Source organism: Lagenorhynchus albirostris, chromosome 2 (genome assembly GCF_949774975.1).
Source record: "Lagenorhynchus albirostris chromosome 2, mLagAlb1.1, whole genome shotgun sequence".
NCBI lineage: Eukaryota > Metazoa > Chordata > Mammalia > Artiodactyla > Delphinidae > Lagenorhynchus > Lagenorhynchus albirostris.
Genome location: NC_083096.1, coordinates 128,068,656 through 128,087,428, shown reverse-complemented (window position 1 = coordinate 128,087,428; position 18,773 = coordinate 128,068,656). Strand labels below are relative to the sequence as shown.

Here is an 18,773-nt window from a genome sequence, read left to right as displayed (position 1 = left end):
AGTTAATTGTAAACAAGTGTGCAATTACCAGGGCAGATTCTGCCTCTAAATGATGCTAATACTTTTCAGTTGTGCTTTAAATGCCTACTTATTGCGAATAGGTGAAAATGTTACAACAGGGACAAAAATCCCCTCGTCTACCTACGGTGTGTTGTTTGTGGAAAATACCTATTTTTTTCCACTGGCAGCTTCACCTCAGTGTTGTAAATAGCATTGACTTCTCCTGCCTACAGTTCACCAGGGCCCTCAGTAAGTTAAACTTATATAATGAAAGGACTCATGAAGGTAACTAATCTTCCATAATATATGTTTTATTTCCCAAATAAAGAAAAAAGGGTCATGACTAGGAAAGAGCTGTTTGTATATTGTTAATAGGAAGTATTTTCAAAGCTTGTTTTGAGCTGCCTTACTGTAACCCTTCTAAAATCAGTTTCCCAATTTTCAACTATATGGGTTAAATTTTATTCTTTGATATGTGGTAGAAGGCTGTAAGCAGTGAGGTGCGTTTCCTTTAAATGAACAAAACTCTCAATGGCATGATTTAACACCAAGCCAGTGTCCCTCAAGTTGAGTTGAATCTTTTTTTGTTCCTTTTTAACAATACCTAGATAAACATAAGAAACTGTGTAAAACGTTATAGTCATGAAGATCACCAAGAAGTACTTAGTGAGAACTTATTATGGGCAAGGGGCTATGCTGGTTATATTGAAATCTAAGAAAAATCAGACACTTCCTCTGGCCTCAAGGAGTTCCCAACCTAGTGAAGTAACTCGGGCATGCACATCAATAGATGTAATCCAAAGCAAAAGTGCCCAGTAACATAAGAAAGGCCCAGAGAAATGCTATGAGAATTCAAAGGGTAGAGATTTCTGGAGGGCACATGGGGATGACAAGTAGAAAAAGTCTGTTAAGTGCACAGGCTCCGGATGCGCAGGCTCAGCAGCCATGGCTCACGGGCCCAGCCGCTCCGCAGCATGTGGGATCCTCCTGGACAGGGGCACGAGCCCGCGTCCCCTACATCGGCAGGCGGACTCTCAACCACTGCGCCACCAGGGAAGCCCAAAAGTCTGTAAGTTCTTTGATCAGAAGCTAGCATCGTCTTTTGCAACCACACAAATTACTTAATTGATTGAATATTGAATGTAATTCTGCTAAGTGCTGTGGGGAATACACAGATGTAGCCTATAAGAGCACTTGTCCTTAAGAAGTTTATCATCAAATAAGGACATTGTGAAGGTTAGCACATTCACTTCTTTAATGCTATTTATTGAAAGCCCATCATGTACCTGACACTGTGTTAGGTCCCGGGGCTACAGAAGTGAAAAAATAAGATCTCTGCCTTCAAGGATGTGTGCAGTTTAGTGTAGAAGACTGACACCTGTGATGCAGGGTGATCAGCGATGATGTGCTATGTTCAAGGCCTAAGTGTTCCTGGGGGTTGGGAAGGTTTGCCAGATCCAGTGCAACCAGTGCAACCCAAAGGATGAAGAGATCTGCCAGGGGACTGTGAAGGGCACATCTTCCCGGACAGGAACTGCAGCTCTCGAGTGTATGTTTGAGGCATGTTTGGGGCGAGTTTCTGAGGCAACCACACCACTCACATAGGGCTTACTACACGCTGAGCACAGCTCTAAGAACCTTATGGTAACTCATTAGCCTCACAACAACTCTATGGACGTAAGTATCAGTACTATTATTGCCTCTATTTTGAAGGTGAAGAGACTGATACACACAGAGAGAAATCTGCCCAGAGTTTGTTAGTAAGTGGCAAGTCCAGGATGCACGCTGAAGAAGTCTGGTCCTGGAATCCATATTCTCCAATGACAGGTGATAATGTGGGAAAAGGTGGTAGGGAGGACCATGAAGGGCCCTGCAAGCCAGCCTTTTTTTCATTAGGTGATAGAAAGCCATTTAAAAACTTAAAACTGAGAAAATAGGCAGGGTGCTATTACCACCATGACAGGGGCTAGGAAAAGATGAAACTGTGGCTCACAAAGTCCTAATGTGAGGTTGGAAACTGGTAGCCAAGAGAAATTTGGCTCACGTGATGTTTAAAAACAATTTTGGGGAGGAATCACTTGCCAACGTTTAAACATGGAGAAATTTCTTCGAAAAATCTTTATTTCTGTTGTCGCTTGGAAATTTGCTGTATGTGGCAACAGTGGGCCCACATTCTGCATGGCAGCAATTGGCTGCAGCTGAGGGAGGCTCCTCCCTTTTAGACAAAGATTTCCAGTTTGCCACAGACCTCACCCCTCCCTATTGTTAACTTAAGCCTGCTGGACTCACTTAGGCTTTCCTTCCTAATCCTTTTAGGCATGTGAGGTCCACACTTCACCCCCCAATGACAAATATCTCTCAGTCTGGGGCTCAGATTCTTCCTGTGTAAAGTGAGGGATTTGCCCTCCAGAATTTCTCACATTGTTCCGATCATAATGAAGACCTAGCATTTTTGATAGTGTTAAAAATACACCTTTAAGACCCTTTCCCAGGAGCTTCAGATTAAGTGGGGCTGGGAAAATTCTCAGAATTTATTTTTTTAACAAGTAAATTCAGGTAATTCTTATTATCAGGGAAGAGAAACACTGCCTGCTTTCTTGGAGTTCTTCCAGCTGAAATTGAGCAGAATCACGCTTAACAAGTTTGGTGCGGGGGCAGGGGCAGGGAGCAGCGAGCAGCTTTCACATCAGTTTCCAGTCTCCCTGATGTTAGCCCACCAGGAGCTGAGGGATACATGTTTCTCTGCAAAGGTTGAAGAGATTCTCAGGGAAGAGGTATAACCAGAACAATTTGCTACGTGTGGACAGAGTTAGAATTTACTAGTTTACTAAGGTGATTACTGTACAAATTACAAGAACTACAAAAGGTGGGAGGTCCACAAACAGGTTGGCTCTTAGCACTGCCTTGAACTGACCGATCAACAGACCTGTTATGGGCCCGACACAGCACTGGGCACTTGGACAAGGAGCTGACAGCATGATAAAAACAACCTGTTGTACAGAGTGTTGCTCGGCATCAGGCACAAGGTAAGGAGCTCGGAGAGTGAGTGGATTTCCTATTTTTGTTATAGCCATTAGCACTTTCCGGCTTATAATGTGCTTTCACATTTATTTATTTATTTATTTTCTTTTTTGCGGTACGCGGGCCTCTCACTGTTGTGGCGTCTCCCGTTGCGGAGCACAGGCTCCGGACGCGCAGGTTCAGCGGCCATGGCTCACGGGCCCAGCCGCTCCGCGGCATGTGGGATCCTACCGGACCGGGGCACGAACCTGTGTCCCCTGCATCGGCAGGCGGACTCTCAACCACTGTGCCACCAGGGAAGCCCTGCTTTCACATTTATTAATCCATTTGATTCCTTGCCAAAGCACCTGAGGCTCAGAGAAGCCAAGAGACCCGTCCAGAGCCACATGGGGAGGAAGGTGAAAATCAAAATTCTACTGTGAACTCCATCTCTCAAAGACACCAACCAGACAGCACAGGTTAACCCGGGAGGCTGAAACTAATTGCATCTAATCTTTTACTTACCCGATAAATGGGAGAGAGCCCTCGGAAAACTAAAGGAGAGAATTCTAAGAATCGTTCTCTTTCATCCTGTAACCTCATCACAGAAGAAGTGATTTTTGTGTCCTTGGGTACTTTATGCTAACGTATTTTCTACAAATAAGTGTCTGAGAACTTATTATGCAGAAAAGCTGCAAAGTTCCCTAGTATCCCCACTTAATACCTGATTACATCACCACACTGTAATCACACTGCAACCATCAAAATAAGCACTCTGCAAAACGGCTCATCTGCAGAAGAGCCTTCTGATTTTTTTGCTTCTTTGTATAACTGTTAAGGACAGAGCTGGCAAAAGATCAAGAATAAGAGTTCAGCAGTTAAGACAATAGGCTTTTCTAGCCAGAAAGAGCTGAGCTTGGGTCCTGGATCCCAGCTAGGGCTTGGGAAAGTAGTGTAACTTCTCTCAGCCTCAGTTATTTCTCCCAGAAAATGGGAAAATAAACAAGGCTTATATCATTGATTTTTTGTGGGGATTAAAGGAAACAATGCAGAGAAAGCAAAGCACTCGGCTCAGTTCCTGGAAGTACTGGATATATGTAACCTAACGATAATTGCATCTCCCATGATAATTACATCTCCCACGAGTGGGTAATTTTCTATGCATGTATGTTATGTATGTATTTTGTATCATTATTCTAGGTTTGTAAATTAGAGGGTGACTTAAGTGAAAAAGAAACCCTCCAGCCAACTACATAGCTGAACAGAACTGAATATGGAAAGACATTATCCAATTAAATTGTTAATTTCCACGAATCCAGTTTCTCCTCTCCATTACCATTAACTTAATTTGGTCCTTTATCACCCATTTGGATTATCAGAGCAGTTTCTGTTCAAAATCAAACATTGAGCTCAACTGTGTGCCAACTTCTGTGCTGGAACTTACTATAGAAAGATGATTATGGTGCAGTTTCTACCTGCAGTCTAGTGTAGGGAGCTGACAGACACAGAGAATTTAAGGTGGTGTGGTACCTTGGCATTTTGGGCATGGTGTGTGTGTGTGTTTAGGGTGGTGGTGGTGAGGAAGCCTTCCAGGAAAGGGTGATGCTTGACCTGAATCCTGAAGCACGGTTAGAAGAGAGGGGAGAAAAATGTGGTGCACGAGGGATTCTTTCAGTCTGTGGTGTTTGCTACAGGATTAACTGTTAAGGAAGGGAGTGGAGAAAGGTAGGCTGAAAAGGTAGACAGAGACCAGCTCATAGAAGGTCTTGTATGTCCTTCTAAGGAGCATGGCTTTGCCCTGCAGGCAATGAGGGGACGCCGAGGATTTTATATAGAAAAGTAAAATGGGCTAACAGTCGTCTATGGTTTACTCTTCTCAGAGGCATTTAATTGCCCAGATCAGTGCAATGGGATTTGAGGGGAGTGTAATGTAAAGGGACAACTGTTCATTGTTCGTGTCTGTCCTGCTCCCCTCCTTCCTTCCATGAACCTTCTTTCTTGTTAGCACCCCTCACCCCAGCCTCAAAAATAGATTTGGAATATAGGCCTGGCTCATCTTCCTGGCCATGGTGATTGGTGTGGGGATAGATAATGTGACTCAGCTGGGCCAATCAGAAATCTTCCTGAGAATTTTCTGCCAGAGTAGAAAAGTCTGTAGTCTCTTTGCAGTGCCACCAAGCTAATGGATGAGTCTAGGCTTGCTGGCAGCCGCTTGCCTGCTGCGGAGAGTAAGTCAATTAAAGAGTAAAGGGCAGAGGTGACACTTGAAAGCAGAGCTAAATCCAGCTGTACCTGAAGGGAGCCCCATGGATTTTTTATTATGCGTAATTTAATTTTCAACTAAAACTTGGGTTTTAGTTTTATTTGCAACTAGAAGTAGGACTGAGGGATTTCCTGGATGCGAGACTTTCAGGGCCAAAACTGAGACAGTCCCAAGTAAACAGAAACAGTTGGCTATCCTAATACCAGGGGCAACCACAGAGGCTGGAGTCTAGATGGGACGTTTTCCAGTAGTTCAGTCAAGGGGTGATACATGCCTGAACTTGCAGTTGATGAGGAAAGTCAGGGGTGGATTTTAGAAATATTTGGGAAATGAAATAGGCAAGACTGGGTGATCAGATGTAAGGAATGAAGGGGAATTCTTGAATGACTCTCAGGATTCCAGCTGGGGCAATTTAACGATGATACTGATGTCAGTTAAAGTTTTGCAAGGGGAGATGGCTTTAGTCTTGGACACATTTTGTTTCAAGTCCTTGTGTGACTATCTGTTAAAAATGTCCAGTAGAATAGGTAAGTTGGATGCTTGGATAAAAGGTGGGCTGGATGTTTGGATTTGGGAATCCTCAGTGTATACTAACAGTGAGAGTGGATGAGCTCTCCAAGAAGAGAGCAGTGGGTCAAGGATAGAAACCTGGGACTGAGGGTGGGATTTTAGAAGGCAGACATAGGAAGAGGAGACAGAGGGGAAAAATGAGTCTGATGTCACAGAAGCTAGTGGGGCAGAATGGTGAGTTTACAGGAGAGAATAATTCCCACTGTTAGAGGGGTCCCTGAAGCAGAGATTGAAATGTTCCACTGAATTTCGAAATTAAGAGTTCACTGGCTGGGACTTCCCTGGTGGCACAGTGGTTGGGAAACTGCCTGCCAATGCAGAGGACATGGGTTCGATCCCTGGTCCGGGAGGATCCCACATGCTGTGGAGCAACTAAGCCCATGGGCCACAACTAGTGAGCCCGTGTGCCACAACTGCTGAAGTCCGTGCACCCTAGAGCCTGAGCACCACAACTAACTGAGCCTGTGTGCTGCAACTACTGAAGCCCGTGCACCTAGAGCCCGAGCTCCGCAACAAGAGAAGCCACTGCAATGAGAAACCTGCGCACCACAACAAAGAGTAGCCCCTGCTCACCATAACTAGAGAAAGCCTGTGTGCAGCAACGAAGATCCAACACAGCTCCCCTCCAAAAAAAAAAAAAAAAGAGTTCACTGGCCGTTTTTTTGGATGACATCAGTTTCACTCTGTTGGTGTGAGTAAAGCCACACTGCAGTCGATTGAGAAGATGGGAGGTGAGGAAGAGAAGACAGGGAAGGTGGACTACTCTTGGGACATTTTGATAAGAAAGGAGAAAAGAGGATAAGCGGCTTCAGGAATAGCTGGAGGACTTGCTGCTCACCTGTGAGACTGATGGAAGTTATTTGCTTGGGTGTGATGGAGACATTTGGATGTGGAAAGGTAGGAAGTTTTAAGAACTCAGGCCAAATGGCCCCAGCATGTTTTTGATGGGGAAGGCAGGATTATTTGCTTGATGGGAAGGAGATAAATAGGGGGGTTTGAGTAGGGTGTTAAAGGTTTGGAATGGAGGAGTTGAACAAGGACCAATAAAAGAATTATAAAATGCTGCTGGAGGCTCAGCAGAGGTTAGAAACACTACTGCCACTTTTTCTCCACTAGTTCATTCTCCTTCTTCACTCTGTCTTTAAGAAAACAAGGCTTATCATGTCAAGACCCTGCTTAAACCACTCTACCAACTCCCTCCCCTTGCCTTTTATAATCAGTAGAAACTCTTAGCCTTTGTTGACTTTACTCAAACTTCCTTCCCAGCCTCATCAACATTCTTCTCCCCATACTCCTGCCACAGAGATCTGTTATCTGATAACCCAGACTTCTTTAGAACCTAGCGTTTGTACACACTTTTTGTGCTGCTGAGAATAACCTTTCCCTATTCTTCACTAACAAACTCCTACTCATCCTTCAAGGCCCAACTGATACAGTGCCGCCTCTGTGAAACCTTTTTTGACTCATTTAGGCAGGGCGACTTCTTATAATAGCATTGATCACATTGCACAGTAATGCCCACCCCAATCCCCACCCTCACTATCTTGGGAGATCCTAGTCTTTTCTGGGTTTATCCTAGGACATACTTAGCTAGTAGGAGCTACCATATTCCCAGGAGGAGCTCAACAAATGAATGAATTCCTCTTTGTCCTGCTTCTAAAAATCAAATGCTGTGTTATTCACATTTAATGTCGAGTAGGGTATTTTTCTTTTTGTAGTTATAACTCATGAGACATTGTTGATACTTTGTTGAAGAACTTTGCTCATTTAATTCTATTAATTGCTTATATACAAAATACCTTTCTACAATTCATTTTTCCTTAAAAATTCTTTCCTTTCCTGATGATGAGTCAGTAGCTGAAGTATCAGGAAGTGATTTTTAAAATATCTTTTAAATATCTATAATTATACTCGGCAAACCCACATACCCTTCTCTGACCCCATACTCTAGACTTTGGTTCTTTTCCTCCTGATTTTCGATTCAAGGAGGAAAATGTAAAATGACTGGGGGTAAAGATGGCAAAAAAGTGACCCAAAGTGAATTGCTCTCCTCTCCCATATTTGTATAAGATTTAAAGCTAGAAGAAATGTTAACAATTACCTAGCCTAAATCCTTCTTTAAAAAGTTCCTTTTTTTTTTTTTCTGGAAACAGGAACAGGAGTCATAAAAGTCTTAAGGTTGCACAGCAAATTAGTGGCAGTCCAACTAGAACCCACATTTCCTGAGTCTAAGATGTTTTTTCTCTTACTTCATACTGACAACTCATGAAAAAATGCAGTTTTTTAAAAAAAGCATATCGAATGCACTTTTGGATCTCTGCGAAATTCCATTTTCTCATATGTAAAGTAGGGATAATAATAGTAGCGACCTCATGGGTTTGTTGTGAGAATTAAATGAATTAAGAGATGCAAAATGCTGAGAATAGTACCTGCCCATAGTAAGTGCCTGGAGTCTAGTATTGTTTATTTTTATTTAAGGTCCAGTACATTAGGCTCTTGATTACTAAGGAACCAGTTTGCTCACTTTACATTACTTAAGTTTATTTAAATTAAAAAAAATTTTTTTGTTTATTGAGTTCACATGCAATATTATGTTTCAGGTGTACCACATAGTGATTCACAATTTTAAAGGTTATACTCCATTTATAGTTGTTATAAAATATGGCTATATTCTCTGTGCTGTACAATATATACTTGTAGCTTATTTTATACATAGTAGTTTGTACTTCTTAATTCCCTACTCCTATATTGCCTCTCCCCCTCAATCACTAGTTTGTTCTCTATATCTGTGAGTCTGTTTCATTTTTGTTATATTCACTAGTTTGACCCCTCATATAAGCGATATCATACAGTATTTGTTTTTCTCTAAATGCACTTAGCATAATACCCTCCAAATCCCATCCATGTTCTTGCAAATGGCAAAATTTCATTCTTTTTTACGGTTGAGTAGTATTCCATTGACTATATTTATATACCACATCTTCTTTATCCATTTGTCTGTTGATGGACACTAAGGTTAATTCCATATCTTGGCTATTGTAAATAATGCTGCTATGAACATTGGGGTGCGTGTATCTTTTCAAATTAGTATTTTTGTTCTTTTCAGATACATACCCAGGAGTGGAATTGCTGGGTCATATGGTAGTTTTATTTCTCACTTGATTGATTTTAAAATTCCCGAAGTTATTTTGCCTCCCTGCTGCCCCCCCCCATTCAAACCATGCTACAGTTATGAAGACAGACTATGGGCTGTAGAATCTAGCTGACGCGGGTGTGTGGAATTAGGGTCTGTACTTCTTAGTTGTTGGATCCTGCATTACTCACCTGACTTCTCTGAGCCTCAGTTCCTCATCTGTAGCATACAGTTAAATAAAGTCTACTTTTTCAAGAGTTGTTGTGAGGCTTAAATGGGAGGATACATGTGGAGTGTCCAGCCCAGTGTCAGTGTTTGGTCCCTCCTTTCCCCAGGGCCTCACACAGATGTCTGTAAATATCGACAGATGTATGAGCTATATTGAAATGTACTTCATTGATGTCAGATCTACAAGGGTTTATCTACAATAAAGCAATTCTAATGCGTTGGCCATGGGAAAATGTCTCAAGGTTAAAAGTAGGAAGGATCTGCTGCACATGGACGATTCTCCAAAGGGATGCTTGTCTTTAGATATACTGTGAAGCTTCTTTACCATTTTTGCCACATCCAAGTACAAGCTGTGCTATTATATACCCACATTTTTGAAAATATAAATTGGCTTACTTTTTACTTAAATCTGTTTTAGAAGGGAACTTTATATCACAACTTGCTCCGTGAGTGACTGCTTTTCCCCTGCCCCCAGCATATCAACTTACAGATCCACAGGGTCTTTGTGATGTCACATGGTTAATGTCCTATGTCAGGACCAGATTTCAGGTCTTTTGTGGCTGGAGCTGTCTCTTCTATCACTAAGCTGTGTGTGTGTGTGTGTGTGTGAAGATGGCATGATTGGATCTAGAGACCAGGAGTAGCAATTTGCACGTAGATGTCTCAGCTGCAGATTTAACGTGCAAATTCGAGACCTTACCATTATATATCTCGGCCAGTCCAATTACTTGCTTTCATTATTGAATAGATTACCTAGGAGGATTTATAGGGTATAAAAATGCTTTGTATGTAAAATTAATTCTCAATACACCTCAAACTTTAACTTCTGCTCCTTTGTGCTAAGCATTGCTCTCTCCATAGTTCTATTTTATAGCATCAGTTGTCTTCTACAGATTAATATATTAAGTCATACAGCATTTCAGGATACATTTATTTGGACTGCATTTTCTTCCAGTGCAGAGAAAATATTGGTTTCTTAAAAAATTAATCGTTGAGGTGAGGGTTCCTGAGACCAACTGTATATATATATATATGTTTGCCCAGGACTGGCCTATAGCTAAATGGCCTTTAATAGATATGATTGACTCAGATAAGGAAACAGCAATGGGGGAAGCATCTGAAGGGAAACGTTATTTGCTGCTCACAGCGGCAAAGGGGTAGAGTAGCAAGCAGGGCCATGCTCTGAAAGCAAGCTATAGGCAATAGTCATGTCAGGTTGTGCAAAGATGGCTTAGAGCTGATGGCAGGACAGGTTCTACACAGTCAGAGCCGTGAGCCCAAAGTTTATAAATGTAGACATAGGGACTCAAAAGACTGTCCACCTAGCCCCAAGTAAGAAGGCTTATGGTGAATGTCCTTATGTGTATGTGTAACATTGCCGATGAGAAGCTGGTCACAGCACATGTCCAGGAGAGCTGGACCTGCATCTCCACATTTAGCTCCCACATTACCAGCAGGCTTGAGTTCTTTGTTTCACACCATTAAGGTTGCATACCATTTCATCTGCCACGTTTACTTAGTCTACCCATTTCAGCTTCACTGTCCTCCATCCCCTTATCCCTACCCAGGTCCCATCTACCACCCCCAAGCCCGTCTTCCACTGAAAGTCACAGGGACTTCTGGTAATTTGGTCTGAGCCAGTGAAAGTCCTGGTCAGTTGCTGCTGCCTGTTTTTCATGACCAACGTGTCTAAATGCTTCAGTCCTTTCCTAGGAAGGGCTGAGTGGCTGTCTATCTTTTGCCCCTACCCTTTGTAGTGTGTGTGTGCTGGTTTTCGGAAGCAGGGGGCAGCTCTTTAGCTTGCCCGGCCCATAACCTTGTTGGCTGCCTTCTCCCTGGCTTTCTGGATGACGTTGTCCCTCCCTTGATCTCTGTGGGAATCCCAGCTCTGGAGGAAGGGACTGGGCAGGAGGCAGGGTACCTTCAACAAACACTTGGTGAATATGAGTCTGCAAGTCTGATGACCTTTCCATTTGTTGTCTGTTTCTGTGGTCACAGCCGGGTCTCAGGATGGGAAAGAGCCTTCCACACATTGTGAATCACTACGCCACTCCTCCTTAACAACTTCCACTGCCTTCCGGCTGCTTGCAGGGTAAGTGGTATGGGAGATGCTCTGCACACTAGCTTTGAGCTCACTTTTCTCCTCCTCCTGTCATTCCCTCCCAAGACTTCATTCCAACACATACAGGGTTTCTTCGTCTCTCAAGACCTAGTTCAAACACCACCTCCCTTGGAAGCCTTCTCAGACTTTGCTGATACGGAGGTAGCCCTCCTTCCCCTGGGCTCTTGCGGCACTGTGTGTTCACCTGAGTTCAGGCACTTTGCACACGGTACTATAATAGTTTATATATTGGTTATTCCCACCCTTCCTTGCCCTAGACTGTGAGCTTCTCACGGGCTGGTGTGAGCCTTATTCATCTGAGTGTAATCAGAGCCTGAGTTCCATACCTGGCTCTCAGCAGGTGCTCAGAAAATGTTAACTGAATGAATGCAGGAAAAGGGGAAGAGAATTGGTCTTCTGTTAATTTACTGAGCAAAATACAGTAGGAAGATTCAAGGAGGCACTGATCCAGTAAAGAGAGCAACAGTGCTTTAATGAAACTTCTTTCAAATCTGTGAACACGTTAGCTATCAAGTAAATGCTTTTATTCTTTCTGCAGAACAGATTTCCAAAGAATAATCACAATGTTTAGGTTAATAAGATGCTGGACAGATGAGTAGTCAAAGAATGTTATAAAACAACAATTCCATCAACTATATACCAAATGCAAATTTACTGAGACATCAAGAGAATGTATGTTTATAGTTACATGGCTATAAACAAGACATTATTACAGTAATCAAGTCCATAAAACTAGAAAAAAAAGCCATATAACAAAAAGGCCTTTCATAAGCTATTAAATGAGCACACACAATAGACAAACCAATTCTATATTTGAAGCAGCATATAGCACCAACATGTTGGCAGGACCAGTAGAGGGGTAATAGGCTGCTGGATGGAACAGGGGGACTCTCCGCCATCATCTACTTCAAGCCCCGTTTTACAGATGGTGAAATGGAGGCCCAGAGAGATGGAGTGCCTTGTTCAAAGTCACACAACACAGGGACACAGGATTGGCTAGACAACGAATGATCCAGGCCACCCAGCTCTAGGTAAGTGTTCTATTTTAACATACAGATAATTCTACTTGATTCAATGTATTTTTTTTCCTATTAACAGATCTACCATAAAAGGTCAATACAAGTCCTAACACACTCTGGTATTATGTTTATTGAGAAAGGACTGACATGTACTGTGATTTACTTCTTGGGACTATATAGCTGTTAAAATTCGGAGTAATCAATCACTCAGATGACACTCTCTTAGGTGCAAACTGACTGAGAAGAAGGAATCTGAAGGGAAAGTTTGGCACATCCTGCACTACCTAAACTAACTAACTTATGCCTCAAAATTACTAAATTGTTGGTATAATTTTTTTTTCTGATAGTTGAAAGATTAGTAAAGCACAGAAGTAGTCCCAATAGAGAGAAAGCAAATCAGGTCTTTCCTTTAAAGGGTAAGCATGGCACTTTTCATTTTAATAATAAGGTAAAGAAATGTAAAAACCTGATTCTTATTTAGAAAAAAACCTATAGCTTGTGAACCACCCGGTATAGAAAGTGTTTCTCTAGTTAAATAAAAGTGTTTCTGTAAAATACTTTGGAGTCATGAAATTCTGTCTAGCATATCTTGCCATGGTCCTGAGGCCTCAATTGGACAGATTTACGATGCGCTAATGAAGATATAAGCATGGAAGAAGAGATCACTGTTAACAGAAGCAGCATTACAGACAAAGTAGAGTGAACATATTTAAATAGCTTCATAGATATGAAGGCAAGGAGTTGCATGCACGTAAGTGATTAGGTGTGTCATTATAGTGGTAGCTGGAAAAAATAACACACACTGGGCATTTGTCTGTCATTATCAAAAACCAGTTGCTGCCGAATAAACTGTGGCTTTACAAGTAGAATAAAGCCTGATAAATAAAAGTGACTTCTGCATATCATATATATGTATACATATATTATATTTTTCTCACATAGATGTCTAGTTATAAGTAAATCAACATTTAGCTACAATTTTTCTCCCCCTCGGGTCCAGCATCAAAGGATTTGATATCACTTTTCTTAAACATACCCTATACCTGGTTAGGAAGTTACATGATTTTCATACTCGTAGCCTTTATGATATCTGGCCAGCAAAAATAAAAATGAAATCTCCTGGGACCTCAAGTCCATTCCTTACCACTACAGGCATGTTAACAAATATACAGCAAACCATATTTGTTTTCTGTTAGGTAAAAGAACATGTTTTAGTACTAAAGCATAAACTACGCTTGCTACCAAAAATGTGTACATAGCAGTATAATAAAAGTAATTTCATGAAAATATTTTGTAACAAGCTACATTATAAATATTTAAAGAAACATGGTAAAAATCAGAGTGAAAATAAGATTAGTGTTCTGAAACTATCAGTAGAAAAATATACTTATAAAAAAAGAATGTCTCATTAAGTGAAGCTGTAAATGTAAAGTTGTCTTATTAATGTACATTTCAAATATCACCTTTTGAAAGGAAAAACTGTTCTCTCTCCAACAGGTGCCTATAATTTACTTGGAAACTGGGCGTTTTGCAGAACTAAGCATAGATGACAAGAGGGTAACAGCGGTGGCATGATTTCCACATGGTCCTGGAAGAGTGAGGGCCGTTCACAATGCTGAATAGGCAGGTGACTTGGAGAAATACGGAATATATTTGAGCAGTTTGGAAACAGTACTGCATTTGTTCACCCACAATCAGCATAATACTCAAAGCTCAGACATCAGATTTTAAAAGAAGGGGCTTGCACTACAGGGCAGGACTGTACAGAACTAGGGAAAACCGTTGTAAATAATTCCTTCTTGGGGAGGGATCCTTTCTGAGAATATTTTAAATCGTTCATTAGTAGTTGTTTTTAATGAACTGAAGCTGAATTAAAATATCAAAGGTCTAATGTATGCTTTGGGCCCATAAATAAGCATTTTAAAAGACCCTCTCTTCCTCTTTGATAAAGTTAACATACCCACTGGCCACAGGAGATGCCTTCTTTTGGCATCCCCACCGGAAATTCTGAGGATGTGTGGCAGGACCATCATGCCCAGAGGAAAATCAATGAGCCCAACACCCAGCTGCTGGAACCGTGGGCCCAGGTAGCGAACCACTGGATCCTAGCCTCTCTCAGATGGTGTGAGGACAAGCTAGGGATGACGATGACGCTGCAGGTATTTGAAAAGAGCTTAAGTAAGTAAGTGTCTGATACCTTTACGTTCTTTCTGTATGTATGTTTCTTCCCCATCATGATCTGCCCACTTGGGGCTGGGAGGTGAACATTACCTCTGAGGACGTGCTCTGGTGGCAGAGGAAAGATAGAGGGGAGGCAGAGAAAGTGAGCTAAATCACAAAGTTGGGCCAAGGAGAGCAGCTGTTTTTCACGCATTCCTGCTCTTCTCTTGGTCCGGCTCACGGCTGCTGTCTCGCTCCCATCGTTAGAGTGGAAATTTCAGAGGTGTCTACCCCTGCTCCAGAGAACGTGAGCCCTGGGGCACAGCTGCCCAGGGTACTCCCCAAGGGCCTCCTCCCCTTTTCTAGATGCAGGATCACTGAAGCCCGAAAGCCCTTGGTGAATTAATAGTCATATCATAAAAGGGCTTTTAGTTCAGTTTTTAAATTTTAATTGGCACAGTTTACTGTAGCCTAAGAGGTCAGCACGATTTCAAGAGGAGAGAGATGCCTTCATTACTCAATGACAATGAATGCAGTCTTCAGGGTGTTCTTTACTTTTTGTACAATAACTATGAGAAAAGAATTTAATTCTACCCACACACAGCTCAAGATAAAGGTATAACTTCTTCTGGAGTTGAACTGATGGTCTGGAGAGAGAGACACTTTAATAGGGAAATAAGCTTTGAGATGTGTATATACAAACACATATATATATATACACAAAACACTCCTCACCCACCTATACTGTACAGATTGGCACAACCCTATTAAGAATATACTATGAGAGAAAGGCTTTAGGACAAGTTATTCTTGGCATTTTAATCGAGACGAGTCCTTAGGTAATTTAGGTCTTAACTGGATCATTCACATATTTGTTTTTTTAAAAGGCCAGACCAACTTTCCTTCAGCAGTAACCCAATATGACACCAGAGTTAACGAATGGAAAACAAGATTGTTATTCTCTATTAATTCATTAAAGGGCATTTTAGAGAGAGGACAGCTTGGAAAACAAAGACTTCAGAGTCCATGATTCCAAGTTACTTAAGAGCATTTTAGTTATTAGCAGTGGTTACCAAATAAGCCGAAGGTAAATCTTTTCAAGGAGCTGCTCATCGTTTGCTTTGTTGAGAAGAGGGGAGGAACCACTTCACTACTCCTCTATAAGATGATGCAGGTCTTTTTATCCTTGAAAGGGTTTTCTGAAGTTGGTATCCCCATCAGCAGAGGGTCATTCCTCGCATGTTCCTCGCAGTAGGACATGAGGTCCGCTGATGCCTTTGAAACCTGGTGCGCAGACAGACCAAAGCAAACAAAGAAAATATTTACAGGATACAACTAGAGATGATCATACTAAGTGACGTAAGTCAGACAGACACATACCGTATGACGTCACTTATATGTGGAATCTAAAACATGGCACAAATGAACCTATCTACAAAACGAACAGACTCGTAGACATAGAGAACAGACTGGTGGTTGTCAAGGGGGAGGGGGGGAGGGAGAGGGATGGAGTGCGAGTTTGGGGTTGGTAGAAGTAAACTACTATATAGGTTGGATAAACAACAAGGTCCTACTGTATAGCACAGGGGACTATATTCAGTATCCTGTGATAAACCATAATGGAAAAGAATACATAAAAAAAGAATATATGTGTATAACTGAGTCACTTTGCTGTAGAGCAGAGATTGGCACAAAACTGTAAATCAACTACGCTTCAATAAAAAAAAATTTTAAAAAATATTTACAAACTTGAAAGGTATTTGAATGCTAACCCACTGGGTGGAAGACTGTTGGAGAACAGGATAACCAAAGTATCACTCCCAGATTATGCTACTTAAAGAGGGAAAAGGTACTTCTAAATGGAGAAATCTGGCAGATAAGGCCTTCCTTAACCAAGTGATCAAACTGACATCAGATGTCTCTTGGAGTGAGTGCAGAAGACTTGCCACCAGCCAGCTAGTATTTCTGCCCAAACTTTTAGCCTGAATTTGATCGTCAGCAAACAATCCCATCTAAAGTGAAGGCCATTCTGAAAAGTGAGTGGCCTGGAATCTTCGAAACTGGACTATGTGTTAGATACTATGAGCAGCTGATCTGAATGTAATCCCTGTACTGTGGTTACGCAGAAGAATGCCCTTATACTTAGGAGACAGATGGTGAAGTATTAGGGGTGATGCGTCACGATGTTTGCAAATAACTTGCAACAAATTTAAAGAAAAAATTATGTCAGTTTTGTGAGTGTGTGTGTGTGTGTGTAGAGACAGAGAAAACAAGTGGGGTAAAACGCTAATAATTGGTGAACCTTGGTAAACAGTATATGGGTGTTTGTTACAACTCTTCCACAGGTTTGAAATTTCTCAAAATAAAAAGCTGAGGTGGGGAGGGGAACAAGAAAAGTGTCTGTGATTCAAAGGAAGGTTGTATCTTAGTTTCTATCCAATAACAAATCGATTAGAATGCAGAACAGAGTTAAAGAACCGAATTATGGGCTCGGAGCCAAAACTCAGAATAGAGCCAAATTCTAGTAGAGCTTCAAGATTTACTGTTAAAGACTGGACTTTGGGGAATAAAAAGAGGGACAAAGCCAGCACGGGAAGATGCAGTACCTTACTTCGGCATGAGTTAAAAATGGAAATACCACACCCTGTTCAGAAGTCTGAGTGGGAGACCCGTTAGAATAATCAGATAAGTGTCCTCAGGCCACGGGCACAAGCAGCCTCCTGTTTTTTTTTTTTTTTTGGCGGTACGTGGGCCTCTCACTGTTGTGGCCTCTCCCGTGGCGGAGCACAGGCTCCGGACGTGCAGGCTCAACGGTCATGGCTCATGGGCCCAGCTGCTCCGCGGCATGTGGGATCTTCCCGGACCGGGGCACGAACCCGTGTCCCCTGCATCGGCAGGCGGACTCTCAACCACTGCGCCACCAGGGAAGCCCTGTAGGCAAATTCTTAACCACTGCGCCACCAGGGAAGCTTTTTTGTTTTTTTTTTTGTTTTGTTTGTTTTTTTTTCAGCCTCCTGTTTTGAAGACAGGTGACTATCTCTAGGCCCAGAGGAATTTATCAGGGGACTGCTTCAGTATCTAGGAGACGGCCATTACTCACAACATTCCAAGGCACTCACCGCCTAGCCCTCTCTGAGGGTCTGGGGGGAAAAGACGTCAAAGTCAGGTGACCCAACAAATGCCTTCTGGTTTCCTCCAGATCTCAACTAAGGCTGGCGATACTTACCCTGGGTTGCAGACTGTGGTTGTCCAAGTCTGCACACACTGAAAAACCCACCTTCTCCTAAAAAGGACACCTGGGTGTTGACTTATGCAAGGCCACCTTGGCTGCACTGATAACTCTAGAACACTTCATACATTCCAGAGGGATGACGAGGGTGTTTATAAAGTCCACCTGGAAGCCCTGTCCCGAGGGAGAACACGGTGACAGAGGGGGCTCGACCATGTGCGCTCAGGGAAGGCAGGTCCTCAGGAAATCCTGTCACGGGCTTTAGGTTTTCTGTCCACACAGAGAGCCTCACACAGACACTTTGTATCGCCAGTGCTACGTTGAAATGAAAGTTAAGATTCGGAGGCTCTCAGCTGGCTCAGGGAACAGCCTGGCACCTGGCCCAATTACATGGCATCCACCTTCTCAGAAATGTGGCCCGGCCTTGGGAGGGCAGAGGGAGCCGGTCAGAAAACACGTCTGACCCACTCAAGGCTCTTACCTTTATTCTTTCGATGGAGGCTTCCATTCTCAACTGCTGCACAGTCCTTCTTGCCTGGGCGATGTTGTTGGTGCTGGCTGTCTTGGTCGACATCTTCAGTTACGGTTTCACCTGAAATCTGAAGAGAACTTTCTTGTCAAAGGTGAAGAACAGTCATCTTTAAGTTGCTTAGACCTTCATCATGCTTTGAGGGGAAAAGGATGCATTCCCGGTCACCACAGCCTCTTGGAGGCTGCTGCCACAAAGCCCCTCCGCAATGGGAGTGGCGGCCTCAGTTTCTAAGCTTGTAATCCTTTTGAGCACCTTCATGAATCTTTCGTCTGCAGAAACCCAGTAGTTTAATCCATGCGCCCCATATACAGCATAAAGTAGCGTTTTCTAAGGGGAAACAAACACACACACACACACATCTGTGGTAGTTACCAGGCCTCCGGCCAACGCGGGCCGTGCTCCACGTGCAGGTTAACATTACTGCCCTGTACATTAATAGAAGGTTTGATTTCATTTCGTTTTGGCTCTCTTACCCAACTATTACACTGATACAAATCCTGGCAACAGAAAAGGGCAG

General features: G+C 42.5%; 1 protein-coding gene across 3 annotated transcripts in view; it reads right to left on the bottom strand.

Annotated features, from left to right (window-relative positions):
- Window positions 1–11,762: 11,762 nt before the first annotated feature.
- The window catches only part of GNG12 (G protein subunit gamma 12), a 124,881-nt gene continuing 117,870 nt past the window's right edge, over window positions 11,763–18,773 (bottom strand). For all 3 annotated transcript variants that reach the window (XM_060139784.1, XM_060139782.1, XM_060139783.1), the window contains exons 3-4: window positions 18,206–18,323; window positions 11,763–15,779 (exon numbers count right to left, since the gene is read on the bottom strand). In XM_060139784.1, the coding sequence (XP_059995767.1) occupies window positions 15,654–15,779; window positions 18,206–18,298 (219 nt within the window). In that variant the 5' untranslated portion in view covers window positions 18,299–18,323 and the 3' untranslated portion in view covers window positions 11,763–15,653. The remainder of the gene's footprint in view (window positions 15,780–18,205; window positions 18,324–18,773) is intronic.